Source organism: Fundulus heteroclitus, chromosome 6, assembly GCF_011125445.2.
Source record: "Fundulus heteroclitus isolate FHET01 chromosome 6, MU-UCD_Fhet_4.1, whole genome shotgun sequence".
NCBI classification, from domain to species: Eukaryota; Metazoa; Chordata; class Actinopteri; order Cyprinodontiformes; family Fundulidae; genus Fundulus; species Fundulus heteroclitus.
Genome location: NC_046366.1, coordinates 7,675,140 through 7,701,924, shown reverse-complemented (window position 1 = coordinate 7,701,924; position 26,785 = coordinate 7,675,140). Strand labels below are relative to the sequence as shown.

Sequence of the window (26,785 nt, the reverse complement as noted above, 5' to 3'; positions counted from 1 at the left end):
GCAGGATTTAAAGTAATCTGAGAATGTTTTACAGAAAGACATCCAAGTCACATCCTATAAAGTGACCAAACCTTTCAAGGGATTTTCAAAGAACCCCCAATGATAACCTATAAGACAAATAGAACCATTAGGGATAGGTTTGTTTGCAGTTTTCAGGACCTTAAGAGCCCAGAAACAACCCCAATAACACCAAACCTATGAGGTAATTTGAAGTGTGGGTCTTGCATGAATTGTCAACACACTAAGAATGTAAAGTAATTTAAATTCCCTATTAGTTGCAGGATCATCGATGTAAATGGCTTCATCGCCTGCAAAACCAAAAACGTGGTTTATGAGAGATGCTATAAAATACCTGTATGAAAAACATCTCATCCTCTTAGAGAATGAATCAACAAACACTGAAGTTCCATTAAGAGGAATGATTTAATCAGCCCTGTTGCTAGACATTTAAAGGAAATTCATTTTAGTCATTGAGTCATTAATGACTTATTCATTGAAATCATTTAATCACTATAGTCATTAAGCCCACCTAATGAGGTGGTAAAATGAATTTTATCAGGAAAAAAGAGGCATTCTGGAAGTTTAATAAACTTTATTTGCAACAGACATCGAAGGAGGAGCTATTCATGAATTTATACAGTTGACCCTGTCTTGCATTGATGTTTGAAATGGGATTTTATAATTTTGTTTTCATTAGTGATAATTGTTATTAAGTCTTTCTTAATGGAATTAACTTTTCGAGTTCCTGTAATTGCTATCTGTAATTTTAATTTTGGCTGCATTTCCCTGTGCACCGCTGGGAATGAACTATGTTTAGATGTGTAAGGTGGTTCCCCTATAAGTTTGAAGCATTTCAGCCCAGAGCAAGTACCATCCCACTGAATACTGATTGGTCCATCTGTGAATTGAGAACATGTGATTGGTTCATTAGAATTCTTTTCTCCATTTACCGTTTTTATTTAAATGCAGACTGTTTTGTAATGACCCTGATGAAGGTCACGAGCCGAAGCGTGTTGGTCAGCATATAAAGTTGTTTCTTAGTGCTTCAAGCATTGCTTGGAGGAGTCCACCTAGAGTCTTCCCCACACAAGGTCTTGGACCTTCTCTGTGGCACCCACGTTGGGAGTCGGTGAAGTTTTTGCCAGAGACCTGTGTATCTCTGCATGATTGCTACTGATCCAGCCTCAAATAGGCATAATTGATGTGTGTGTGGCAAAATGCTTCGGTGGTAGGCCCTGGAAGATTTCAAATAGATTTTAAATGGATGAATAACGTCATGTAATTCTCCAAATGTATGTAACCTCCTAAGAACTACAAAAAAGCCATTTCAGTGCCACAGTCCAAACCCTACATCCGTCAACCATTTTGGTATCCTGAGGGGCTCAACGAAGGTCTACAGATCAACCCTTTCTGTAACATTAAAACGGTTTACCTCATTTAATGTAAAACCTGTTTAGACTGTTGTTATTTTACAGCAGTGTCTGCTACGTATTTTGGCTATACCATCATCAGCCACAGCAAAGTTTCTGTTGGATGACTTTTTTTTGTCAGTCTGACGGGGGTAAAGGGACATCTTTTATACGCTGTCTGGCAAAAATGTTGCCACCAAAAATAAAAGGGTCCCACACTATTTTGTTGGTCTGCCTTTAGCTTTGACACATTTGCTGTGGCATTGTTTTGATAAGCTTCTGCAATGACACAAGGTTAATTTCCATTCACTGTTGCACCAAGATCTTGTATTGATGATGGGAGGGGGGGGGGGGCACTACTCCTCTTCCAGGACATCCCAAAGATTCTCAGTAGCGTTAATATCTGAACTGCTGCTGGATGATGTGTGAAAATGATGTTTCATGTTCCTCCCTAAGCCCCTCTTTCACAGTTTGAGCCTGATGAATCCTGGCATTGTCATCTTGGAATATATCCATGCCATTAGGGAACAAACAATCTATTGATGGAACTACCTGGTTGTTGTTTTTTTTTTTTTTCAGGTAGTGAGCTGACCTTATTCTTTGGGCGTATAATATTGCTGGACCCAGACCTGACCAACTGTAGCAACTCTCTTCTTACCCTGATGTGCCCATCACTGTGGATCAGGGTAAATCTAGACTCATCAGACCACATGACCTTCTTCCAGTCCTTCAGAGTCCAGTCTTTATGCTCCCTGACAAACTGTAGCCTTTTTACCTGTTGGCCTTACTACTAATTAGCAGTTTTATTACAGCTACTGTACTCAGTCCCAACACCTTGAGTTCACTTTGCTTTATGAGCATAGAAATGCTCTTACTTTCATTTACTTTTATACTTTCAACATACCCCTGAGTTCTACTGTTTTATTTTTGATTTGATTCGGCCAAACGTTTAAGTGATCACCAGTCGTGATAATTCAGGATTTTTTTCTGACCACATTTATTTCTCGAAGATGATGGTATCCCACTGTCCTTCCAGTTTTTAATAATGCCTTGGACAGTTCTCTACCCGATTTCTTGCAAGCTGTTTAGATGTTTTCTATGCTTGAAGCATGCCAATGATTTGACCCTCCTGAAACAGACTTACCATCTTTTCCATGACACAGAATGTCTTTCGACTTGTTTTTTTTAAGAAATGAGAAGCTATTCATTGCATCAGCTGGGGTTGAAGAACTTGTTGCCAGCTGAAAGATGATCCGCCATGCAGTAATTATCCAACAGGAGGCTCGTACCTATTTGCTCAGTTAAATCCAGATGACCAGGCAGTGTATTTGTGTGTGATTTAAATCAAAGCATGTCAGTGTTAGAATGGCCGCCTCTGCTCTCCCCAAAAAGGGGTGGGGAGGAGGGGTGGCTACGGTAAGGTGGGGGAGGGAGTGGGTTTATTAGGCATTTAGGGGGTGAGGGGGGTTCTGGTTGGGTGGCCCGTACGGGTCATGTTGGCCCCCTCTCTGGGGGGCCTGGGACGGGGGTGGGATGGGGGGTCGGGCACAGGCAGTCGGATAGTTGGATTGTGGTGCCCCCCCCACTCGGGATTGTTGAATGTGAGTGTTATGTGGTACTGTGTGTACGGCGTCGTCCTTTTTTTTTTTTTTTTTCTTTGCAAGGTTTGGGTCCGAACCGCTCCCTCTCCCAAGAACATCTCAAGTGTCCGCTAGGTGCGGACCCCATCCCCCCACGTCCTGCCCCCCTGTGCTGGCTGGCGCCTTGGCCCGCTGGTGCATTGGCGGCCCTCGGGTTCGGAGCAGGTTCCGGGTTGGTGCCGGCCCATTCCTGCCGGCTGCTTCGCGGGGCCTGGCCCCCCGGGGCTCCCGCAGCTCCCCCCGAGGCCCCAGGGGCTGGGCGCCCCTGGGGCCTCTGGGCTCTCCTCTTTCCTTGGGGGGGGGGGGCAGATTTCCTGTGCTGGCCCCTCTTGGGCGTCCTGCTTTGGGGGCCCCTTTGGAGGTCCGGGGTTATGGGTCCCCTTGCGCCTGCCTCGGTGCTCGAGAACCACTATTGAGCATTTTTCTTCAGGATAAATTTCACATACAAAAGTGCACTCTCACAAACACCCACAGGTGCTGGGTTCCAGGTACTAAGTGTTCACTTATATACAGAAAGCCCGTAATTTATTTATTTATTTAATTTATTTATTTATTTTAGTTTCTTTTCTCAGGTATCACATTACACGTCAGCTTAAATAATAATACATATGATTTAGCAATGTTTTAAGATGCTATTGTATATGTTACATTATGTCCGTTGGTTGTGCTGTTCTTTTTACATCTCTCTTTCCGGGTGATGAAGCAGACGGAAGACGTTTTATCATTCTTTCCCCTTTATCTCTTCTTTCTTTCACCTCTTCTCTTTCTTTTTTTCTCTTCTTGTTCTTCCTTTACTCTCATACTTTCCCATTGTAGTGTCCACATAACTTGAAATCATCCCCGCAGGAATCACAATAAAACTATTTACATGCATAAATCAAGCGGAGCACTATGGCGAAAGCTGATTGCTCCACTTGAGAAAGTAAAATCTGTCGAGCTCTATTTGGCATTAAGACATCAATTCTTATTGCCACATTGCTAGACAGGACACTGGGGGGAAAAAAATAAAAAAAAAGAATGGCCCAGTTAAAATCCAGACACAAATAAAACTGGCATCCAAGTTTTCAATCTCTAGATCTATAAAGGGTTTTAGAGACATGCCCCGAAAGGCTAACAGTTCTAACTGCAGCGAAAGGCGGATCTCCAAAATATTGCAGTATTCCATTCAGTGGGGCTGAATGGAAAGGGACACATACAGCAGCAGGGATCTTAGACTAATTCCTCTAAGCATAAATTCACTAGCTGGTCCAGAGATGATCTCCTCTGTTATGTTTTGTAAAGGATTAAGAGAGAAGAGTGAGATGGCCATGGAAGAAGGTTGATTTCGCGTCTGGAGGACCATTTCTGTTGATTTCACCATGTTTTCATCATCTTGCGGACATACCCAAAGACGAACTCGGTTCTCGGTTTACTGACCGAGTCCACCACATTTTGTTGTATTTCCTACTAGGGGTGGGCGATATGAAGAACATCTAATATCCCGATATCTTTGGGCTATATCACGATACACAATATATATTGCGATATGTTTGAAATAACGTTGAATAACAAATGTTTTTAGCCAAATAGTGCCTAAAGTTGCATTGGTATATCTCATAAAAATGTTAATAACGTCATTAATGAAATATTTATTGCAAAATAAAAATTAATTTAAAATGTTTTATTTTAGCCATTTCTTTAACCACAGCTGCACATAGAAGCTTTTCACAAATTACAATATTGTCACATTAGAGCTCTTTCATGGTCAACACTGGACCTTAAAAACATAACATCCCAGTGGCCAAAAGGAACGCCAAGGAAAAATCTGACACAAAATAAACCTGAATTAAAAGGTGCTCTTTTGTGCTTAAGACATATAAATTTGTATAATAAAAATGTGACAATCCCAAAAACAAAAGCTTGTATTGTGACTATAAAATCAACTGATCAGTCGCAGCGACATATTCAGAGCATTTCAAAAATATTTCCGTTGCTCTGTAGGTGCTCGAAAATTTTAAATAAAACGTTTATTTCTGTCATAAGGGATTTAGTAAAAAAAGACACCAGTTTCAATAATTTTACGGCCGGTTTTAATTAAAGTTCCCTTCGGTGTGTGTGTGTGGGGTGTTGACACGCGGAGTTTACAAGAGTCTTCATTTTGCACTGGATGACGTTTTAGGTGGAACAAATTTGTGCTACTACTACCTTTTGTGGCAATAGTGTTACGGCATGTTTTGCAAATTACCGCATTTTGTTCAACCTCCTTCTTGTGAAATCCAAACCACGGCCTGAAACTCCCGCTGTTGCCATGGTTCTTGCTGTCTGTAAGCGCACGGGTTGGTTGTTGTGTGTGTGTGTGGGCCAGAGCGCTTTCTGGTTTGGAGGAGAAGCGAGTGATGCGTTCATAGCATTTGGGAAAAAATAAACTCACAGTGAATTAAAAAAAGTGGCTCAATCTTGCCATGAAAATTTACACTCGTTAAAGTCATTTTAACTATCGCGCGGAGGAAAACTTGAGATACATCGAGTATACTTGATATATCGCCCACCCCTATTTCCTGGTACTTCAAAGAGTCCATGATAGCAAGGTTCCAGGAGACTCTGGAAGCAAAAAGACTTTAAAAGAGAAAATTGAAACAACTTATATGAATTGCTTCACTTGCTAACAAGTAAATTAAGTTTACGTAATTTATTCACAATGGCTTGACTTGACAATTTATAAACTAAATTAAATAAGTTGGATGACCTTAATTCAATTAGTTGTTACCAACTGGTAACAGGCATACAAGTTGAAGTTAATACATTCAATTCAGCTTTACAAGGTAAAGCTGAATTATTGTCAATTTCATAAGGATTTTGTGGAATTAAATCAAAACAAACAAAGACAATTTTAAAAATAACTCTTGTTTAATAAAAAATAAATCTTTAAATTCGGCAGCATGAACTTCGTTTTCATCATCGCCAAAAAGAGAAACAACGGATGCTTTACGGGAGGCATTCAGAACGACAGATACACAGAACACAAACAAATGACAAGCTAAATGGTGAAACAGCAGAATTAACTTAAAAAAAAAAGCTTCTTCAGAAACCAACGTCATGGGAGGAAAAAAGGAATCTACACTGAAACGAACAGTCTGCTGACATCTTAATACGAGAAAATTGTGTTGGGTAAAATCAAACATCACAAGGTTCGCTTCAGTCCAAAACTACAGCAGCTTGGTGTGAAAACAAACAGCACATGGACGGGTAACATGTCTGCTGCGGGTTTCATCTCCTCAGCAGGGAGACGGCAGAGACAGAGAGTCCCAAATCACAGAATCAGCAAAACATTTATGCTATCCTCCGCAGGAATATCCTTCAGTACAGCAAGTTTATCAGAACCAATCCATACAGAGATGATAACTAGAGCGTGCCTTGCTGGTGAGAGCAGGTCTGGATTTCTGATGTTCCTGTATATTAGCTTATCAGGGACATCCAACAGCGTGAGCTCAGATAGGCCGGGTCTTAGTCTTCGTGATCAGACAGATCAGGGGTGAGTGCGGGTTGTGAGATCATGATCACACATCCAGGATGTTTAATATCAAGCTGGTGGCTGCTGCTTTTTCTGGATCATTTAGAAGGTAAGTTGGGATTTTCTTTTTTTTTTTTCCTTCTTTTTTTAAATCAGGGTCAGTGATGAGAAAAAAACTGAAAATGTTCCGATCCAAAGGAGACAACACAGCATTAGTGTGTGTTAACCTTCCACTATCTCAAAAGAGATCGCCACCGTTTTCTCCGCCAAACAAGGTCCAGGTTGCTAAAGCTAAATTATGTTGGCAGAGGCTGGCAGCTGTTACAGCTCGCCAGTATCAGCTAAAACAGTCGGTCCGTCTTGCTAACAGTTAGCCTCCCACCACTCTGGGGATTTATTCATTTTCCTGCAAACTCACTGTGTAATCAATAATAGTTTCACTACGTGTAGTCAGGTCAGATTCACGAAACCTCACTTAAAAAAAAAAAATCCAGACTATCTCTTAAAGACTTGAAGGCGTTATCCAGAAACAGTCTGCATGACTTTAAAGGGAGAGTTCAGGCTTGTTGAAGCGAGGTTAAAAGTAGTAAATATTTCTACCTGTAGATAATTCTCCAGATGTCTCCAAGTAGTATTAATCTAGACGATTGGCCCAGGAGGCTGAAGTTAACAGCGAAGTCGAGACCAAAGAGGACTTCTACCTTAAAACGGCACAAACTAAAAAAATGCAAGCACTGCATTATATCTGCCCTGCATAATTAGTTATCTTTTTTTTTTTTTTTTTTTACAAGCAAAGACTTATATGAGCATTCAAGTAAATGCTATTTTGTTAGTTTTCCCCTTGCCTCACGTTTCTATCATGCAGTTAATCTGACCAGAACTTAGTTTTCTACCCGTTTCACACAGGAAGATTGTTGGCGGCGCACTGCCACCTACCTCCATTGACCTGGAAAATAATGATTGGCTTCAAGTGTAAATATGTGCCCAAAGCAAACAACTGCGGTTTTAAGGTTCATAAAATAGCATTCACGTAAACTGCTACGACACGAGACTTCGGCTGTTTTACGCTGGTTGAAGCCCACTTTGGTCTCGGTCACTCTCAGACTAGCAGTTTCCTTCACCTGCCTGGACCAGTGAATCTGGAATTTATACTAACTCAAGGCACAATAAGAGTTAAGATAAACTGAAAGAACCTCAATTAAAATTACATTTCAACTAATAAAAAGGGAGGCTTTTTCTTTTCCAATCAGTTTTTAACCCTAACTTCCTCAGTGTAAATAAATTCTCCTCCGTATTGATAATGCAGACTGAGCCGGCTTGTCCTTCCAGGTGGAATCGTTTGTCCCGTGAAGCTGCTGACTGAAAGCATCACAGGGCCGGTAGGAAGTGATGATTACGGAGCAAAGCTTTTGCCCTTCTCTGCCGTTATTAGCTGCCAACGTGGTCTGGGTGCGCGCAGAGACCTGCACAGGCTGAAGTTTTCAGCTGATGCATGGGAGTTCTCTGAGGGCAAAGTGCTTACAGGGAAGAAATCAGGAGAGCTTGTACCTGGGGCGCGGCAATATTTCACACAGCACGTTGCTTTTTTTCAGTGAGACACAAAACTGTAATATACAATCTTTTCATAAAAAAAAAATTAATTATATAATCTTCTGAACAGTATGCATTCCTCCTCGTAAGTAAGAAAGTATTTACTGTGCATCTTGTAAATATAAGCCTCTTCGTACGACAGTTTAACGTTTTCTAAACACTTGTCCATTATTTCCGAGAGGCATAGTTTTAGCACAGAGAGCGAAGCACTGCATTGCGACTGACTTGCTCCTTCAAACTATAAAGTCAGTGAGTGTTTTTTTTTTTTGTCTTTGTAACTGCAGGGTTTTCCTAGACATTTTTGCCCTCTCAAGTTTTTAGCAGCACATAACTCTCAAACACATTTTCTTCCCACTTAAAAACAGAGAAAATGATTTATTTCCTCCACGATACTTCCTCACCAGCCAGTTAAACACTGGGCTTTATTGTGCTTTCTTCTAAATATCTCCCTAGATGTTGGTGATCCCGCTGCCAGCAGATGAGGTTCACCTTTAATGAAATGTATGCATGCGCTGTAGGACTTTGTGCTGACTCCGCGCTCAGAGAATATTATTCCATCTTTTTTTGGTAAACCTTTTTAGTTCAGAATGGTATCTTTTGTGTCAGAGAAGCAGGATTGCTCCCTCGGTGCCAGACGGCCAGATAGTGCAACAATTACATAACCTTCACATGAAAGTCAAACAATGACTCAAGGACTTTTCTTTTGTTTTCCATTCCAGTGTCCATGATTCTGACTGATGGGTTCGTATCCAAGTTCAGCAGTCTGTGCTCCTGTCTTCTGTTCTTGACTCTGTGTTCTTCTTATTGAAAGTGAGCGAGGACCCTCATTTGCTCACCATTAAAGTCCAACCGAAGCTCCACTGCCTTCACATACCTGTCTTCATCTGCAAATATAAAGAAGCTTAAGATTAGATTGAGGACTTAATGAAGTGAAATGCCAGGTCCTATGAAATAACCTTCTATGACTTTCAGGTGGGTTTTCTGGGATATTTCCCAGTTTTAAAGGTTAGCAATGTAGGATAAATGTATATAATTCCCAATTTGGTGACGGCGACACGCGCCCTGCTGCACAGCCACATACGTGTCAGTGGTTTATTGGGAATTTAACTGACAGAACAACACAAAGTAGTGCAGAACTGTGAAGTGGAAAGAAAAGAATCTATATGTCTCTTTGTGGAACCACTTTTAGCTGCAATAAGTCTGTTGGGATACGTCTCTACCAGCGTAGCACAGCTAGAGACAGAAATTCATCCTTCTTTATAAAATAACAAAAGCTCAGCTGACTGAATGTAGGGCATCTGAATAGTCCAATGGTCTTGTTGCAGATTCTCAATTGGATTCAGGTCTGTGCTCTGACTGGGCCATTCTAACATGTAAATGTGCTTTGATCTAAACCAGTTTTTCCTCCCCCCAACTCTAGTCCTCAGGTATCGGCGCCATTCATGTTCAATGTATTCTGGTTCAACACACCCAAGTCAAATGGTTCATTACTAGGCTACTACAGAACCTGACGACCTTCTGAAGAACTAATTCAACCATCAATCCAGCTGTGTTGGAGCTGTGCAGGGTAATGTCGGAGCTGCCTGCAGACATTTGCATGTGAGGGTAAATGACGTTGCGTAACGGCGCTGCGCTCTGAAATCAGAGGCCATACATTCATCATTGCACATGTCCTGCAGTGTTCAATTGGCTCCGGGTGTTTTAATGGACGTCTGTAGCGGCATGCAGCCGATCTGGACTACGGACTCACGCTTCTACAAAGATCAATACAGACTGATTCACTGATTGAATCAGATCTACTGGCTGTGGAGAGGTCAATGAAGATGATTAATTTACACCGTAGACAATCAGTCATTGCTGAGCTTTCACTTGGAGTGTCTCGTTTGCTTCCAGTCATACAACTGGCACCAAGTGACATTTGCCCAGCGATATCTTCAACTATTCAAGACCAAAGTCTTCCTTTCTGTTGCAATAAATTGACGCACCGAAAGCACAAGAACGATCACAGTGCCATGCAGAAAGTATTCAGACACCTATAATTATGGAGCAGAAAGAAAAGGATACAGTTTTCCAAAATGTGCAAGAAAAATAACCAATTCTCCTCATAAGCCAAAAAAACACCCTGTGGCTTTACGGTTCCCCAGGAGTGAATGCTGCTTGTCGGGACTTTGATGCAATCAACTGGTTTCCTTATATAGGACATTTTTGACCAATCTGTATAATCTGACCCAATCTGTATAATATGATTGAACTTGACTTTGTAAAGTGCCTTGAGATGACATGTTTCATGATTTGGCGCTATATAAAAAAATTGAATTGAATTGAATTTAATAATTAGTAGATAGTGTAGTATAAAAGCTAGGGAGGCCTCACAGGATGGTTAGAGAACAAACAACAACAGATGAGGGAGAAAGCAACAGTAGTATAAAGCAGGATTAGGTTATTAAACCATATCTTAAGCTTTGAACAGCTAACAGAGCCCTGCTCAAAGCATCTGAAAAGACATAACTACCAAACCTACCAAAAGATGACTGTCCACTAATAGGCTGGGCAAGGAGAGGATTAATCAGAAGAACCCGAGAGGCACCCAGTTACTCTGGAAGAGCTGCAAAGCTCTGCAACTCGGGTAGTAAAGCTATTATTCATGCATCCCACAAATCTGGAAGAAATTACGGAAGAGTGGCAAGGTCCACTTTCTGGTCCACGTGTGTAAAATGCTCCGTGAGCTAGAAAACTAACACTGCACATTACCCTGACTCGTAGAGTGAAATGGTGATGGCAGCATCATGCTGTGTGGGGAAGCTCGTTTTCAGCAGAAACGGGAAAGGTGGACAGAGTTGACAAGAAGATGGATGGCGCTAAATACATGGCAGTGCTGGAAGAAAACATCATTGGAGGCTGCAACCACGTAAGACTGGGACAGAGGTTGACCTTCCGACAGAAGAACTGACCCCAAACATACAGCCAGATCTTCCACTTCACAGTTATACTTCATTACTCTACGTAGCCTGTGGTTGTGACATAACTTTATGTGGAAAAGGTTAAAGGGGTGTGAATACTTTTGGAAGACACTGTAGGCAAGTTGAGCAGAAACTAAGCCGCCCTGTATGCCTCTGCGAGCTGTGCTGCTCTGCTCTGCTCCGTTCAGACGACGAGTCGGGGCACAGCAGAGGTCTCGCACCGTGTGCGGCGGCTGTCATCATGCATCACTGTAATTGGCCCAGTTGTTTCAACCCAATGAGACCAATGATGAGTGAGTTTAGTAACGGCCACATCCTCCAGTCTACACTGGATCTGCGGCAACAATTCACTGCTGCCCAAATATGAAACACACTCATCACAGTGCAGCTAAAACGGGGCTGTTCAAGGCATCATTTAGACCAAAACATTTGTTAAAACGACAACAAAAAACTATTTTAATTGTTCTTTACAGTAACAGGACAGAATGTTGTCTGTGCGGCAGCCAGATCTGAGCTTCAGCCTCATTACCAGAGCCCCAGAAACATTGCATCATGGTGCTGCCTGACAATGCGCCGTAGATGGAGCAAGTACAGAAAGCTTGCAGCTAGAGTACACAAAGAGAACCTCCAGCAGCTCAGCTAAGAGGTACATTTCAATAATACATTTTCCTAAAACAGGTATGGCTTGTGTCAGCAGGAAGAACTGGGTCAAAAGTGACTGACTTCAATTTCCAGAAACAATGAATAAATCTTAAAAATGGCATTGATGTGACAGTTGCACATGTATGCAGATTAGACAATCTAGATTGGATGCTCATGTGCGACTTGAGCTATAAAGCAAAGTTCATGGGGTTTTCCACCTAAAGTTCTGGTTTAGAAAAATGCTTTTGAAAAGAGCACCTTGATCTTGTTGTGGATCCATAATCTGCCAATATCTGAGTGCTGGCCTCCTCTAGGTTCCAGTCGCACATTTCCAGCAGTTTGACGCACTCGGACCGGCTCCTCAGACCCAAACAGAACAACTGCTCCACCTGCAGAAAGGCACATCACACATCGAGCCATCTTTGAGCAAAACACAGAGACAGTGGACTAATTCAGCTCTTCTGCCAGCTTAGTCTTCTGTAAAGAGAATAAATCTGAGCACTCGTGAATTGAGAATAAAGCATTTCAAACATTTCCCTGCTAGGCCCAATAATGACATAATTACGGGGACATAATTGTACACTGATCAATGTACAAGTAAATCATGATTATTACAATTTAATTGTTTGAAAGAATGAACATGATGTCTTCAAGCGCCTTGTATTCAAGGATGAAACATACGTGTGGAGGTACACTATCCATTTTGAGACATCAGTGCATGATATCAATGATTGTCTTTTATGATTTCACAAAATAATTAAATGTTTTTGAGGTGTTATAAATACATACACAGGCGTGCCCCTGTTTAACTCACTCTTCTGAAGTACTTTCACTATTTGGGTTTTCCAAAACTATTTAAAAGTCATAGTAATCACATGTAAATGTAAATCTTTTAACATTTGAGTTATTAAAAACTTTTCTGGAATTTCAAAATAATTTTGATATCAGACAATGAAGAAAAAAAAGGCTGTGTGGCTTTTTATACAGTTTCCATGACTTTTAATAGTCACCAGAGAAAGCCAGATGATTCAATAGCATGTAAAACCAGGTTTAGTCGCAGCAATAACCTGATGTAGTTATTTCCTGCATGAATTAGAGAGAAGAGAAAGGCTAATTTTCCACCACAGGGACACAAGAGATTGATAACATTACTTCAGTTCATTAAGGTTTGCAGACATTAATTTATGAAGAGGTCTCTTACAAGTCCCACCGCAGCTTTTTCATCAGGTGGTCTCTAAAGATTTCCTCTCATCCTTTCATTAAATTACAGTAAGCAGGGAAAAAAAGCTAATGCACATAGACAGGTGTATACTTCTAACCTTAATCTAAACATTGTATTGACCTCCATTCATTTTAGTAACTCCATTTGTGCCTAACCCAAACACCCCATTCTTGACTTCATGCACACTACAGCGCAAACCCTAACCCTAAAAAGGGGGTCCGCCTCCTCAGGATAAGGCTTTGGCACCCATGAACCCAATTAATCTTGGGACGGTAAGAGATTTTATGAGATAAAATCCTTCATTGGCAACATAAACAAGTACACACACAAACAAACGCGCACACACACTTTGTTATTGTTACTTTCTATTGACATTTGGTTTTCTGTGAGATCATCCAGAATGTAACAAACCCTTTTCTTCTAGAAACACCGAGTCTTGGCTGAGACCTATTCAATTTTGCATTGACACAATATTTGTGTGAAAAGAAGTAAAATTTCATCACAATGTTGCTGATGATCAAATCTTTTCCCAGAGGAAGACAGCTGTTCTAAGAAAGTTATGGATTCTAACTTAATGGTCAGCGTCTTCCTTAGCAAGCTATCAAAGTGTTTTATGTTACTGTGGTACTGTTCTCTGCTCGAATGGTCCATTAGGCACCTTTACTCTGCTGGTGATAAACACAAACAGTTTGCACACACAACCTTGTTTACTGTACATAGTGAGGACCGTGCTTTGACTTCCATAGACTTCCATTCATCTTCAACCCTTTCTATGGCCTAAACCTGACCTTTATCATTTATACCAAACCTAAACCTAATTGACACCTTAGTCCTAAATCTATACTGTAGCCTAGAAAAAAAAGTGAGGACCTTTTTTGGTCCTCACTTTACATCAAAGTCCTCACTTTACTAGTAAAATTACCTATAAATGTTCTCGCTCAGCTGCAAAAACAAGAACGCACCCACACAACCAATCATATCCATGGACATGTCTTGACCTGCCCCCCTCATTACTAGCATGGGGAAAGTTGGAAATATTGCCCAAAGGAAAGCAGAGATCAATAAATGATTAACTGTGCAACAGCACCAAGAAAAACAGAAACTCAAAGAGGGGCAAAAGAAAAAAGGCTAACGAGTTGAATCGACTCCAATTCTTTCCCAACTGGATTTAAAAAGGTAAAAAACTAATTCTTAACAGATGAAAGCAAAGGGAAACCTAAACTACATTTGAACTCTACCTTTTACTCAACTGGATCATTATCTTGTCTATTAACATTTCACAGTGTTTTTGGCATTTTAGACCTTGTGCTAGATAAGCGTTGTAACAACTCAATCAAGTGGCTGCTGACCAGAATCATCCGATTTCCAGTTTGATCGGCCCCTTTCCGATCAGTGAGGACGTCGTATGTAACGTTATCAGGATACAGTGACAACAGTCTTCAAAGTGGATGTTATTACTAATTAAAATATCTAGTACATTTGGGTAGGGGCTGGGTAGGGTGAATGGGGTGGGAGAGTTTCAGCAGATAATAAGATAAGATGAACACATTACAGGAAAGATGCTGTTTCATCCCGTTGTGCTTTCAACCCGTCATACATCAAGCTGGATTTGGAAATGTCCCTGAGGACCAGGGTTGGGAACCACTGCTCTAGTACCGTTTATGTAACCCAATGCTTACTGACAGCGACGGCTTGTTAATAGGGGGCGCTAGGACACCAACCAAATCAAGATTGCAGGGAAAAACATACAGAACTTAAATATTAAAATAAAATGTAGTTATCACATTAACTCATAAATCATGTCTTACTTTAGATTGTTCAAAATAGATACACATGCAACAAACAGATGAGTGTGTTCTTAAACTTCCGGCTTCTATGTAACTTCATGCTGGTCTGTAATTGGACTGGACCGACCAGACTTAAACAATATGAAAAAAATATATAAATAAAAATCAAGCAACAGGCAAGTGACAGTGAATCTTTGTTAAAGTGCAGGTAATATTTGCGTCGTAATCCGCGGCCTGTAGTGCTCTCACCTTCAGATAATTCACAGCTTTCAGGACATCCCAGTTGTTGTTCTTGAGGGCGGTTTGACACTCTGCTATCGTCACACCGTGAACGGCCTCCTGCACCTGAAATGGCACAGCAGAAGTTTGACAACAGTCTGAAGTCTCCACCTGCAGCTCACACTCTGCGGTCTGACTTCTGCAAACTAGTTTTGTGTAAAACACCAGAAGCGCACCCCTAGAGTACGCGATGAAATCTTCTGTATTGCCATAGAGTCGATATTTTGCACAAATGTTATTACCACCAACTGACTGGCTTTTACCTTCATTTGCTGAACGCTGAGCTTTGAGCATCTCCATTGATCAGACAGCAGTCCCACACTCCCTAATAAACTAAACAACGTCGGCCTGAATTCTTATTTCATCTCAATCCAACTAAACCTAACTTCAAAGAAATAACACTGATGTTGCTCTTTTTTGGGAAGCAGGATTAATTTTTTGCATTAATTCCACACATGACCAGCACCGCAAAAAACAAACAAAATCCATCAGTTAACTACCTAGTGCATGTCTGTGTCTCCCATTGATCCACTCTGCTATGCAGTTTGTATATGGTGCTAGAATCTCACAGCACTGGTCGTGTAGTTTGGCCAAAGATCTCCGTATCTGTCAGATCAATGGAGAGCTTTCAGTGTTTCAAACGGCCTCCAAAATAAATCAAATCAATTTGTGGTTATTCGTCTATTAAAACCAACTCAGAGGACAAATCAATGCGCCTCTTCAAACACGAAATAGAAAAAATAAAATAAAAATAGAAGACTTGCATGTCTGGAATGGTTACTAATATCAAAGTATAGAAAACTTTGAAATGACTGGATTTAAATTTCCACTAGAAATTATTACGACAAAACTAAAAGGAGCGCAAAAAACTGGAAAAAACTCAAGTCGCTCTGGGACTTTTTCTCTCATCTCTCTAAAAAGAACTATAAATTGTTGCAACGGTGAGACATCACTTTAGAAACTGTTCCTTTTTAAACCTTGATTTTACACGTATACACTCAAACTGCTTCTTACCAAGATAAAAAGCCTTAGCTTTAGAAGTGTTAGAATATTAATAATAATATTTTAAGTGTTCAACTTTACACTACAATCTTAAATCAAGAAATTGTGTCAGGAGAAATTATCTTGTTGTATGGACAAATAATTTCACTTTTAAGTACCGTTTTACCATAGATTTAACATTTCTATCTTAATTTTAGACCCCAATTTTTACAGTACACCAACCCAGGTCTGCTACCAGGGTCAAAACCGGTATAATATTCAACAAAATGTTTGTATCAAATGTGACAATGAATAAATGTCAGTAGCATTAATCAATGTTTGATCAATTTTGCAGCAGTAGAAGTAATTACCAGTGTCATACATTACAGTAATTAGATCACACCAAACAATTTTTTCTTAATGCTTTGATCTTGTACAACAAACTTTTATACCATATGAGTGTCATACCAGTTCGTGCCTAAGAAAATGAGATGTTAAGTTAATGCTGTTAATCATTATTTGGTTATTAATCACCTGAACCTGAACCTGAACTTACAGCAAAGGAGGACAACCCGACAGGAAGTTACGTTAATGGCTACAGATCTGAATAGGAAAAGAGCTCATTTTGACTTAAAACGCAAACTGTCCAGTTTCTCTTTACATCGCAGAATATAAAACTTGCATGGAAACTTTTTTTTTTTTTTACAGAACAAGATCACTCCAGAAAATATATAAATAAACCCATTTAACCAACGCAACAGAAAACTTGACTAATATTTCCTATCATGTGTGACCAGAGCCAAATGTTCTAAACTATCGATAAGCAAAAAAAGGAACAAATTGTTATCTGGTTGAGGTCAGCACCTTTGACAGGCTTTACAACAATTAATCAAAGGAACATTAATCTGAACATAAGGACCGCTATAAAAAGCACAAAAAAAAAAACTCCCAGTGCAGGAGCACCTCATCAATCACAGGGAAGCGCAGGAAGAACAAAAAAAAAAATGGATGAAATGGGTAACATTATCTTTGCATCATGCACTGGGGAAAAAAAGATGGTAAAACGGGAGCTTATTATTCGAGCATACCCTTTGGACTCTGTCGGGAGAGTTCCCTCCGTCTTCCATCCGGCTGCAGAAAGAATTGACCGTCGGACCTGTCAACCCGTCTGAACACACGCGGGGGAGACTAACTGATGTCTTCATCCCTGATAGCGGTGCGCTCACACTGCCGTTATTGCCGAAGAGATTAGCCTTCAGCTCAGCCGGCTGGACGAGCCCCTGTCCCTGAACTGTCTGGGTGTTGACCACCATCGGTCTCACAGTGGCCATGTTGGCCTGCCGGGGACAGGCCCCTGTGCTGGGGACAGTCTCGCTCTCTCTGAAGAAGCGCTCGAAGCGGTCGAGGTACGGCGGCCTCTCTGGCAGGAGGTAATAGTGCGTGTTGCTGACTTTCTGCCCGTCACGGACGATGGGCAGGATGCAGGGTCCTCTGCTGGCATTGTCCTTACCCTGGGCTTGGATCACTTTGGGGGCGGCATATTTGGGGTCTGAGGCGAAGCTGTGTGTGGTGGGCATGAGTTTACCTGGAGAGGTGGAGAGGTAGGAGCTGTTCGTGTGCGCAGAGGGGCAGGAGGAAGGGCTAACGGAGCAGATCCTCTGCGGCAGGGAGCCCACTGCCACACAGTTGGGGCTGGGTGTCCGGGAGCTGGGCTGTGACAAAGGCTCCCTGGGTGGGATCTGAGGTGGACGATCCAGGCCTGTGCCCGAAACACCCTGCGCGAGGTCCGCTGGCAGCGGAGAAACAGACAGGTCCCTCGACCAGCGAGCAGATGTGTAGTCGCCCTTCTTAATTGGGCGAGGGGGGATTGGAACGCGTGGAGGGATCTGAGGTTTGTCCTCAGTTGTAGAGAAACTTTGATGGCCTTCCTGGGAGTTCTGAGTAGTCTGAGGAAACAAGGCAGAAATCTGGGCCAGCTGACACACACCACCTGTCGGGACTTTGAGTTTCCTCATGCACTCCTGCTGGAGTTCTTGGAAGATCTCCGCAGATTGGGAGAAGGATGGGGATGCAGCATGGCTGTGCTTGCTGGGAAGGAAGAGGTTGTCGTCCATAACCGGTCGTTCTGGACTCTTCAAGCTGAGCGCGTCACTTTCCGTGTTCTGTCCTGAGGAGCGAGCGCCGTCTACACCGTGGACTGCAGTCTCCTCGTATTCAAGCTGCTGCTCCGAGCTGTTGATGGAGCTCACCTTTGAGGAGAAACAAGGTTCAAGTTACACTTTCTGTCTTATCGGTCAAACTTACATTAGATATATTTTGGCATATATAGCATATGTCTTCTTGGTGTTCCGATTTGTTTTGCTAATTCAATACAATCAAGACCGAATCTAGCCTCTCAAAAACAAGGTTCCATGCAATCATCCCTCTGGTGACATCAAAGGTGGCTTTCTTTTAAGTGCATCCATATGATTTTAATCCAAAAGGGTTTGACTTGTATTCTGTACGGTTGAAGCAAAGTGTTTGTATTGCAAGTGAAAACTATCCAAGGGTTTCAGAATAAGTGTAGCAACGATGAAACACATGCAATCCAGGGCAGACTGGAAAGCTAACAGTTTAAAAACAGTGAGCTTTTCCCATCTGAATGACGGTAGGTAATAATGAGCCCAGTTCTACAAGTTAGTTCAACTACGCATGCAGCTCAAGTAGAGGTTGTACTGTCGCCATCAATCCAGTTCACACAAGAGGGAGGAAGTAGGGGGATCCTATGGCTTCTTCAGGTAAGCAAAGGTGGTGCGAGCTCAAGCTGCAGACACCGGCACTGGGATGGCAAATACCGCCACAATTTAAGACACAAACAGAATATGAAATATACTCGCTTTACAAGTGGCAAATACACAGTCAGAAACCAATCCGACTCGACAGGAATGGAAACTAAAGTTCTGCAGATGATCACTGCCATCACAATTATTAGCTTTAGCTTCTACATCCCCAGTACTATCATGGTTTTGGCTGAAACCGTGGCTCATAAATGTTGAGTTGAACTCCTGGCAACTAAAACTTTTACTCATACTGCAGAACCCAAAAAGAAAATCAGTCAAAACTCCTCATCTGCCATAGCATTCACTAATGTCAGCTGATCTGCACGATTCTTGAATGATTTTTTTTTTTTTTTGTGAAGTCCTGCACTGATATCCATACTTTTTAGGCAGCTGTGTTTTTATTCTGAGAGTACATCTGGAGACTGTCCTTAAAAAGGTTAGGAGTACTTTCTTTCTTTGCCTTAGCTTTTACCGTACCTCCATGTCGTCTTCATCTTGGGCTACGTCGTCGTAGGCGGGGGGTGGCGGTAGTGGCCGGGCGTCCCAGTCTACCACCGGCGTGGGGTGAAGGGGCCGTGGCAGCCACTTAGACGGACTTTGAGGCGGGGTCTTGTCCAAAATGTTGCCTGCTTGCAGCCCCAGCTTTGCTAAAAGAAGATTTTGGTTTTCAAGCACCGGGGAAGGGGAGGGTGCGGGTGGGAAATCCTCCCCGAAGTCGATGAGGGACACATCACCGCTTGGAGTGAGGCCTGAGCTCAGGGTCCTGGCACTCTGCTTGTTTGAAGAGACCCACGCAGCAGGTTTCAGCTTGAGACCTTTGAGCGAACCAGTTTTCCTTATAGATAATCTCCTCAGTGCCGCAGAGGTGGAATCCTCATCTTCAGTTACTGGGTCATAGCAGGGTTCTGGAGATAAAAACAGAAACCCGTCGTTACTGTAATGCACAATGTTTCAGGATTAATAAGGTGAAGGCCACCTGGAGACAAACAGGAAAACCGTTCACTTAAAGCACAGCAAGAAAGCCGACAGACGGAGAGATAGATGAAGAATGATTTTTAAGAAAGAAAAAAACTATTAGGGGACAGAAGCACAGCAAACACGGCAAAGGAAAGATGCGGAGAAAAAAAAACAGGGAAATGTACCTTTGAAGAAGGGAGCAAAGAAGGAACAGAGAAGACAGGAACAGTGGGTGAGAAGCTGCTGAGAGAGACCAGACTTACTCTTGATTAACACTGCTGGCTGAGGGGGGCGGGGGGGAGGCTCCCCTGCAAAAATAAAAACAGAGCAGCAAAGAGGAAACAAAGAGGGAAGAGAGAATAGTAGCAGCTGTGAGAACAGATTAAAAAAAAAAAAGCAAAGGTCACCGAGGAATTTTTTTTTTTTTTGTCAGATGAAAGCAAGCAGAACATATTTGGCTTGAGAAAACGTAATTTAATACAAAAAGTTAGGGTTTGACATGACATTCTAATATTGGAGCAGTGCTTTGGAACATATCCTATTTCATAGGGATATTACATGACACGCCAACACAAGGGGGGACATAATTGTTAAGCGGAAGGAAAACCATTTTAAAGGCCAAGCAGATGCATTCAGACCCCTGAACTCTGATGCGCTTCAATAAAATCCAGTGCAAACAAGTGGCTTCAGAAGTCCCTTAATTAGTAAACACAAGTCACTCGTTTGAAATGTCATTTCAGGTCATTTACAACTGTTTTGAGACGACCTCAGAGGTTTGTTAGAGAACAACCAGCATCATGGGAGACCGAGGAACACGGCAGATAGTTCAGGGAGAGAGCTGTAGAGTTTAAAGCAGGGTTAGCTTATAAAATTATAAAATGTACATCCTGGGCATTTGACATATAAAAGCGCCGTTCAATTGTTATCAGAAAATAGAAAGGTCATGGCACATCTAACCCGACTCTCGCCTGATAGATTTCGTCCCGCAGAGCTCCACACATCCATCTGGGATTGCACCATTGGAGGGGCCTTATTAAAAATCCTTGCATATGATTGGATAAACCACTTGTCCGTCGTCTTTACTGACGAGCTACATCAACAACTCGCATCGAAACCAACCCGTGACACTGACGTTAGGGAAGATCAAGCTCTCGCCAAACCCTGTCGGGAGAAGGGCGAAAGCATCGTTTCCACTAACAAAAGCCTTCAAAGCCGTTCTCTGGTGTTCTTTTCAAGAATTAATATTCGGTAGCTTGGACAACACCGATGAAATAACAGCATCAATGTTACCGCTTGCTTCCTCACTGCGAGCCGCCATTGTTGTCTTATATGGTATTGAAATCCCTCCCAATGGCAGTGATTCCAGATGGATGTGTGGAGCTCTGTGGAATGAAATCCATCTGGCAAGAGTTGGGTTATGGCGCAGCAGCAAACCAGCCAAAACATGGCCATCTAACTAATTTAGGATCTTTAGAATTCAAAGAGTCACTTTTGTCCCCGGTACACCTAAATAAAAGGCATTTAGAACCACAACTTTTTCATGACTGTTTGAAAAAGACAATTTATAATTTCTGATAAATATCTACTATAGGAAATTTGTTGTCATTTTCAAAAGAACCGTTATTATATGTGTTCTTTTACATTTTAAAATATTTTTATTTTTTTTATTTTTTTTATTTTACAAAAGGAGGATGGATGCATGTTATTCTATGGGATGTTGATATTTGTGGAAAATGTTTAAAACCAAATGACAAGAAAAAAAAAATAGATCAGAAAAAAATATTGCTGGTACTTCTCATTTTGTAGTGACAATTCAATGCAATTATTCCATGAAAGACACAGAAAACTGCTATTAGTTACCATATCTATATTTAATTGACTTTAACCCACTTTTTGTTCTTCCTGGTAGCTGAGTGGGCCGAACAGCACTGTGGTCCAACCCCAGAACATCAGGAGGATCCATTGGATTCCCGAGGTATAAGCTGAAAGAAAGAGAAGGACAGAGCTAGAATGAATGTTTGTATTGTGATTTAGTTACAATAAGCAGGTGGATTATTTTTTTTTTCTAAGATAGGAGTGCCATCTGCTGGTTAGAAATGATACAAAAATAAAATAAATAAAAAGACCCCCCCCCACACCCACCACCACCACATTTGAAACAATGGGACATTCGGAAATGTTTCACTTCACAAAAGGAATTCATTTAAGATCAAAGCTACTTCTTACTCATCAATCTTGTCTGGGAAGCCCCAGCAGCGATGAGGGTTTGTGTCTCCGTGACCTGTGTGGATGAAGCTGTTCTCCAGCGGCCTGCTGATGTCGTGCGCCGACAGCCCCGCCACAGACGTCACCACGTTCCTGGGGAACTGCCCCACCTTGAGGGTCCGCTTGTTTTGTCCTCGCCACCAGTAATGCTCAGCCCTGAAAGGTGTGAACGAGTTAGGGGACTGCCAACAAGTCCGCACACCTTTCCAGGGCCACAGATCAAACTAAACTCTCCCCCAAGTCCAGATCACCCTTACCCACCTTCCCTCTATGATGGTGATGACATCATTGACTTTGATGTGAAGTTTGTCGACCTCATCGAAGTCCTGTAGGGCGCACATGTCAGTGGGCATGGTCTGAAAGAGAGAGAGACACACACACATAAAAAAAAAAACAGTCTTAGGAGAACTTGTTGTGTTGGTGTACACGCCATAACCACTAGATGGAGCTCATGGTTCACTTGAGCTAACGGGAATTGGTCAGGCCTCTAGTTTAAAAGGTGTCGAGATCAGCATCAAGTATACGTTCAAGACCTCTGCCTCTTCAGAGGGACAGTAATGAAGCCCAGAGGGGCCACATGTGTCTTAACGCTGGCTGTGACATCTTACCTCAAGCAGGAACGAGCGCAGGGCGACAAAAGTGGGTCTGTCCCCCGGTTTCTGAGCCCAACACTGCAGCACCACATTATAGATGTCCTGGGGACAGTCCTCTGGCTTTGGCAGCCTTTCACCCTCTTTATCAATCTTATGGAGAATCTTTTTGTAATTCACCAAAAAGACAAAGACAAGAGGACAGTAAAAATGAGTCCATTGACTTCGACATACTTAACAGAGGCGAGGGTTGTTGTTTAAGCTCGTACCTGGCTGCCGTTCAGGCCCAGCCATGGCTCCTGGCCCTGTGTGAACATCTCCCAGAGAGTGACTCCGAACATCCATGTGTCCGTGGCGTGGGAGAACGTTCTCGTCTTCAGGCTCTCTGGAGCACACCTGCAACGGGACAGGCGGCAAGCTGTGAAGCCACTGTCAGCTGTGAACACAGTAATAGAATCTTTTCCGATTTGATTGTTGTGGCATAATCCCTACACCGACAATTCAGAAAATCGAACCTCCAATTTAAAAGCAATTATTTAGTAGGTAAAACATCCTGCATGAAGAAATGTGTGCTTTTAACCAGATCGCCAGTGGCACACTTACTGGTGCCCTAAACAATGTCTTGAAGATAAATCAAACTGAAGAATTTTTAAACGTTTTCTTCTGCGAGTTGATTCAAGTTTGGAGGAACCTCTTGGTGATCCATGGTTTTCCGTTTTCTTGGGGTATAAATATGACGTGACACAAAAGCCCATTTGTTTCAGCCAGGGCCACTCCACTGGATGACGACCCATATTTAAAGTAGCTGTACCTGAATTTATTTTAGTCTGGGGAAGAAAGAATGCTTTCTACGCAATGTATTATGAGTTCAAAGATGCAATTTGATAATAACAATGAACTAATTGATTGCACAATAATCGAGTCCTGGCTTTTTTTTTGTAGGAATAAGCAGCGAACTGGGGGCCACCCAGGACGACTTTGCGCTCCTCGTTGTGCCATTGGCAGAAAAGACTTTGCTAAGCAGCAGCTCCTGCAGCGGCAGACATGACAGGGTTAGCGATACCTCCACTGCCTGTCACTGCAAACGCAGCTAAACAGCCTGTGTGTAAGTGCTGACCATTCACGTAAGAAAATAGAATTTACCCCAGACACAGCTATTTATGTCAAAGAGAATATAGAAAAGTCCCTCGATGAGGCCTGGTTTCCTCTGGAGGATTGTGCACGAGCTTGAGGCGCATGTTTAGTCTCATGCATGTCGACTGGCAGGAGACTAGGATGGTTTTTCATGGGGGAAATAATGTTGGGGGTGGGGCTTACAGTTCCAACTGAACTGTTCTCACTCAGTTCGAATTTGTGCAGGATCAGGGATAGTTCCTTTAATCTGCCACCAAGCACAGGGAGGTAAATGGTAAAGGTCACTGTTTCAGAACTGCAAGAAAAAGTGGGTCACCAAGATAACCATCAGGTACTTGAAAATAGCTTTTTTGTTCTACCCACCCAAATGTTAACATGGACTTTCTCAAACTCTACTGAGAAGCTTTTGTCTTGGGAAGACGCTGCTAAAATGGAGCAGACAGGCAACAAACACTCCAAGAAGGTTTGGTGTTTCACAAAGGAGCAAGAAAAGCGCCTCATACCCACTGCTCAGTAGGGTGGAGGATCTGTGATGCCGAGGGCTTGTTTATGCTCCTGTGAACATTGGTATGAGCCCATAGCATGACATCATGAACACTAAAATACCTGAAGAAAGTTAAACTGAAAATGAGTGATGGTTGGGTCTTTCAACAGGATAATGATCCAAAGCAATTAATACAGTAATAGCTCACCAGACACAAAATCAACCTTTGATGGCTATGTCACGTACAGCTCAAAAAGTATTTTTTGTTCACTCATTCAAGAAAGTGAAACTCCTATAAAATAGATTTAATACAGGTGTGAACATTTTCAATCTTTCTTGTAAATATCCCAGTTTATTTTTTGTTTTTCATGTTTTAAACAAACATAACTCAGCTGAACAGTAGAGGTAAATAGTTGTAGCCACAGAGTGGATTTAAAAGGTAATAACATAAAACACGGACAGGTCGCGCTTTCTCAGATCACTTAGAGGGAGTTTCCAATCAAGTGAAGGAGTTTCCTGTAATTTCTGATGATTATGGCTACAAATAATTCAGCGTCTAAGAAAATTAAAAATATTACATAAGATTATTAACAAAAAGGTTCACTCCTTGTCCACTTTCTATGAATATGTTATAACGTTTCAACAATATCCTAATTTTTTGAGACTTAATTAGGGATTGTCATTATCTGTATGTCATATTTATCAAAATTACAAAAAATAAAAGCTTGAAATATTTCACTCTATGTGTAATGAACCTATACATGTTTCACTTTCTGAAAGGGGAGAGAAAATATCCAACTTTTGGAAGACATGACATTCTAATGTTTTTAAGATGTACGTGCATATGAGCTCAGCTGCTGTGAAAGATTATCATCAACTTGTTTTTTTTTTTGTTTTTTTTTGGAGAAACTGAAAGCAGCAGCAATTTCTAGAAACCATATATTACATATAAAAAACTGGACATCTCCCATTAAATAGTTTAAAGGTTGCTGTCCTTCACCTACCATGCAAAGGGGACCTTGCGATGCTCCTGCATGACATAGTGCTCATCGTTGTTCGGCAGCGCCCTCATCAGGCCAAAGTCGCCGATCTTGACTGTGTTAGCCGAGGCAAGCAAGATATTCCTGAACAAACAGAGAAGAGGGTGTAAGCAACAGTTTTTGGCTGGTTTTACAAAAAGGAAACACGCTCTCAGATGTTGTAACGCCTGAAGCTGTAACACTCATGACTTCTTCTGCTTGCCAGAGAGAGTCCTAAGTATTCCTAACTTTTTGTTTTGTTTACTTTCCTTTACATGAATTGCAACCCTGGCATTGCTGTACCTCGCTGCCAGGTCCCTGTGGATGAACCTCCTCTGCTCCAGGTAGGCCATGCCGCTCGCTACCTGAATGGCGTACTGACACAGTGTGTGGATCAGCACCGGGCCCTGAGGGTGGACACATCGCAGTCGATCCAGCAGAGAACCCAGGGGAGCCAACTCAGTCACCTGCGGAACACGCGCCGAGAGATGAAGGATAGCGAAGAGTACTGAGGAGCAACCACAATTTGTTCTCTGTTGTAAAGTATTGCTGCCTGAATGAGATTGCGCCCGCTACCATCTTCATCGGGTGCGTGAGCACCACCCCGTAGAGGCGGATGAGGTTCTGGTGGTCCAAGGAGTGCATGGCGTTGACCTCGCAGATGAAATCCTCCAGAGCGTCGGGCTGACTGAGGACATCCGTCTTCAGGCATTTTACAGCCACGTTCAGCTGGAGGATCAGAGAGATTTCCAAAGACAGAGTCGCATTTACTGCTTTTCTTTATATTTCTCACAGGAAAAAATAGCTCACGTAATTCCCAACACGCATAATAAATGACTAAATGTCTTCTCACCACTTTCCCTACAGGCGTGAGCCACTCCCCTCTCTTCACGACGCCAAATGAGCCGTCCCCCAGCTTCTCAAACAGCGTCAGGTCCTTCTCCGGGATGAGGCAGGTCAGGGCCTGCTGCTGGCCGTTGAGCGGACCACCGCTGCCGTCTGACTGAGTGTCCAGGACTCCATCGCTCAGACATAGGGGGGGCGTTAGGGACAGCTTGCGGAACGAGGAGGCCAGTTGGCCCTGCTGAGGGAACTCTCCATCTGGCCGCTTCCCACTGAACACCTGGAATACAGGAGAACGAGCTGGATAAGAAAACTATTTTCTGCAGACTAGCGGACAGTAAACCTGTGAGCATCCACCGAGTGTCGATGAGATGTCAGAAGGTCGTTAAACAGTTTAAACCAGCATCCAGCAGTCAGTACTTTCTAAGAACCAAGCAAATCAACAATGATTGTCTATAACATAAGTCTTAAATACTCATACCTCTCGAATGTTTCTCATTTTTGTCACATTACAGTCACAGAATTAACTGGATTAAGTTGGGGTTTTTGTGATAGACTAAACTGGTGCATCATGGTAAAATGGAAGGAATTTGGAAAGACATAACTGAAGTGTGGTGTGTAATGTGGTTGTATTGGGCAATCCTGTGCTTTCTAGAGCTGGTCTTTTTTTACGT

General features: G+C 42.2%; 1 protein-coding gene across 7 annotated transcripts in view; it reads right to left on the bottom strand.

Moving 5' to 3' along the window:
• Positions 1-7,306: 7,306 nt before the first annotated feature.
• tnk2b (tyrosine kinase, non-receptor, 2b) overlaps positions 7,307-26,785 on the bottom strand; it is a 61,352-nt gene continuing 41,873 nt past the window's right edge. For 4 of the 7 annotated variants that reach the window (XM_021315639.2, XM_021315642.2, XM_036137969.1 and 1 more), the window contains 15 exons: positions 26,122-26,391; positions 25,845-25,997; positions 25,572-25,735; positions 25,254-25,373; positions 22,901-23,027; positions 22,650-22,796; positions 22,303-22,397; positions 22,003-22,197; positions 21,667-21,758; positions 19,962-20,084; positions 19,297-19,724; positions 17,089-18,249; positions 14,990-15,085; positions 11,990-12,120; positions 7,307-9,013 (listed from right to left, as the gene is read on the bottom strand). In XM_021315639.2, the coding sequence (XP_021171314.2) occupies positions 9,010-9,013; positions 11,990-12,120; positions 14,990-15,085; positions 17,089-18,249; positions 19,297-19,724; positions 19,962-20,084; positions 21,667-21,758; positions 22,003-22,197; positions 22,303-22,397; positions 22,650-22,796; positions 22,901-23,027; positions 25,254-25,373; positions 25,572-25,735; positions 25,845-25,997; positions 26,122-26,391 (3,306 nt within the window). In that variant the 3' untranslated portion in view covers positions 7,307-9,009. The remainder of the gene's footprint in view (positions 9,014-11,989; positions 12,121-14,989; positions 15,086-17,088; positions 18,250-19,296; positions 19,725-19,961; positions 20,085-21,666; positions 21,759-22,002; positions 22,198-22,302; positions 22,398-22,649; positions 22,797-22,900; positions 23,028-25,253; positions 25,374-25,571; positions 25,736-25,844; positions 25,998-26,121; positions 26,392-26,785) is intronic. The other 3 variants (XM_036137971.1, XM_021315645.2, XM_036137970.1) reach the window with 2 other exon arrangements.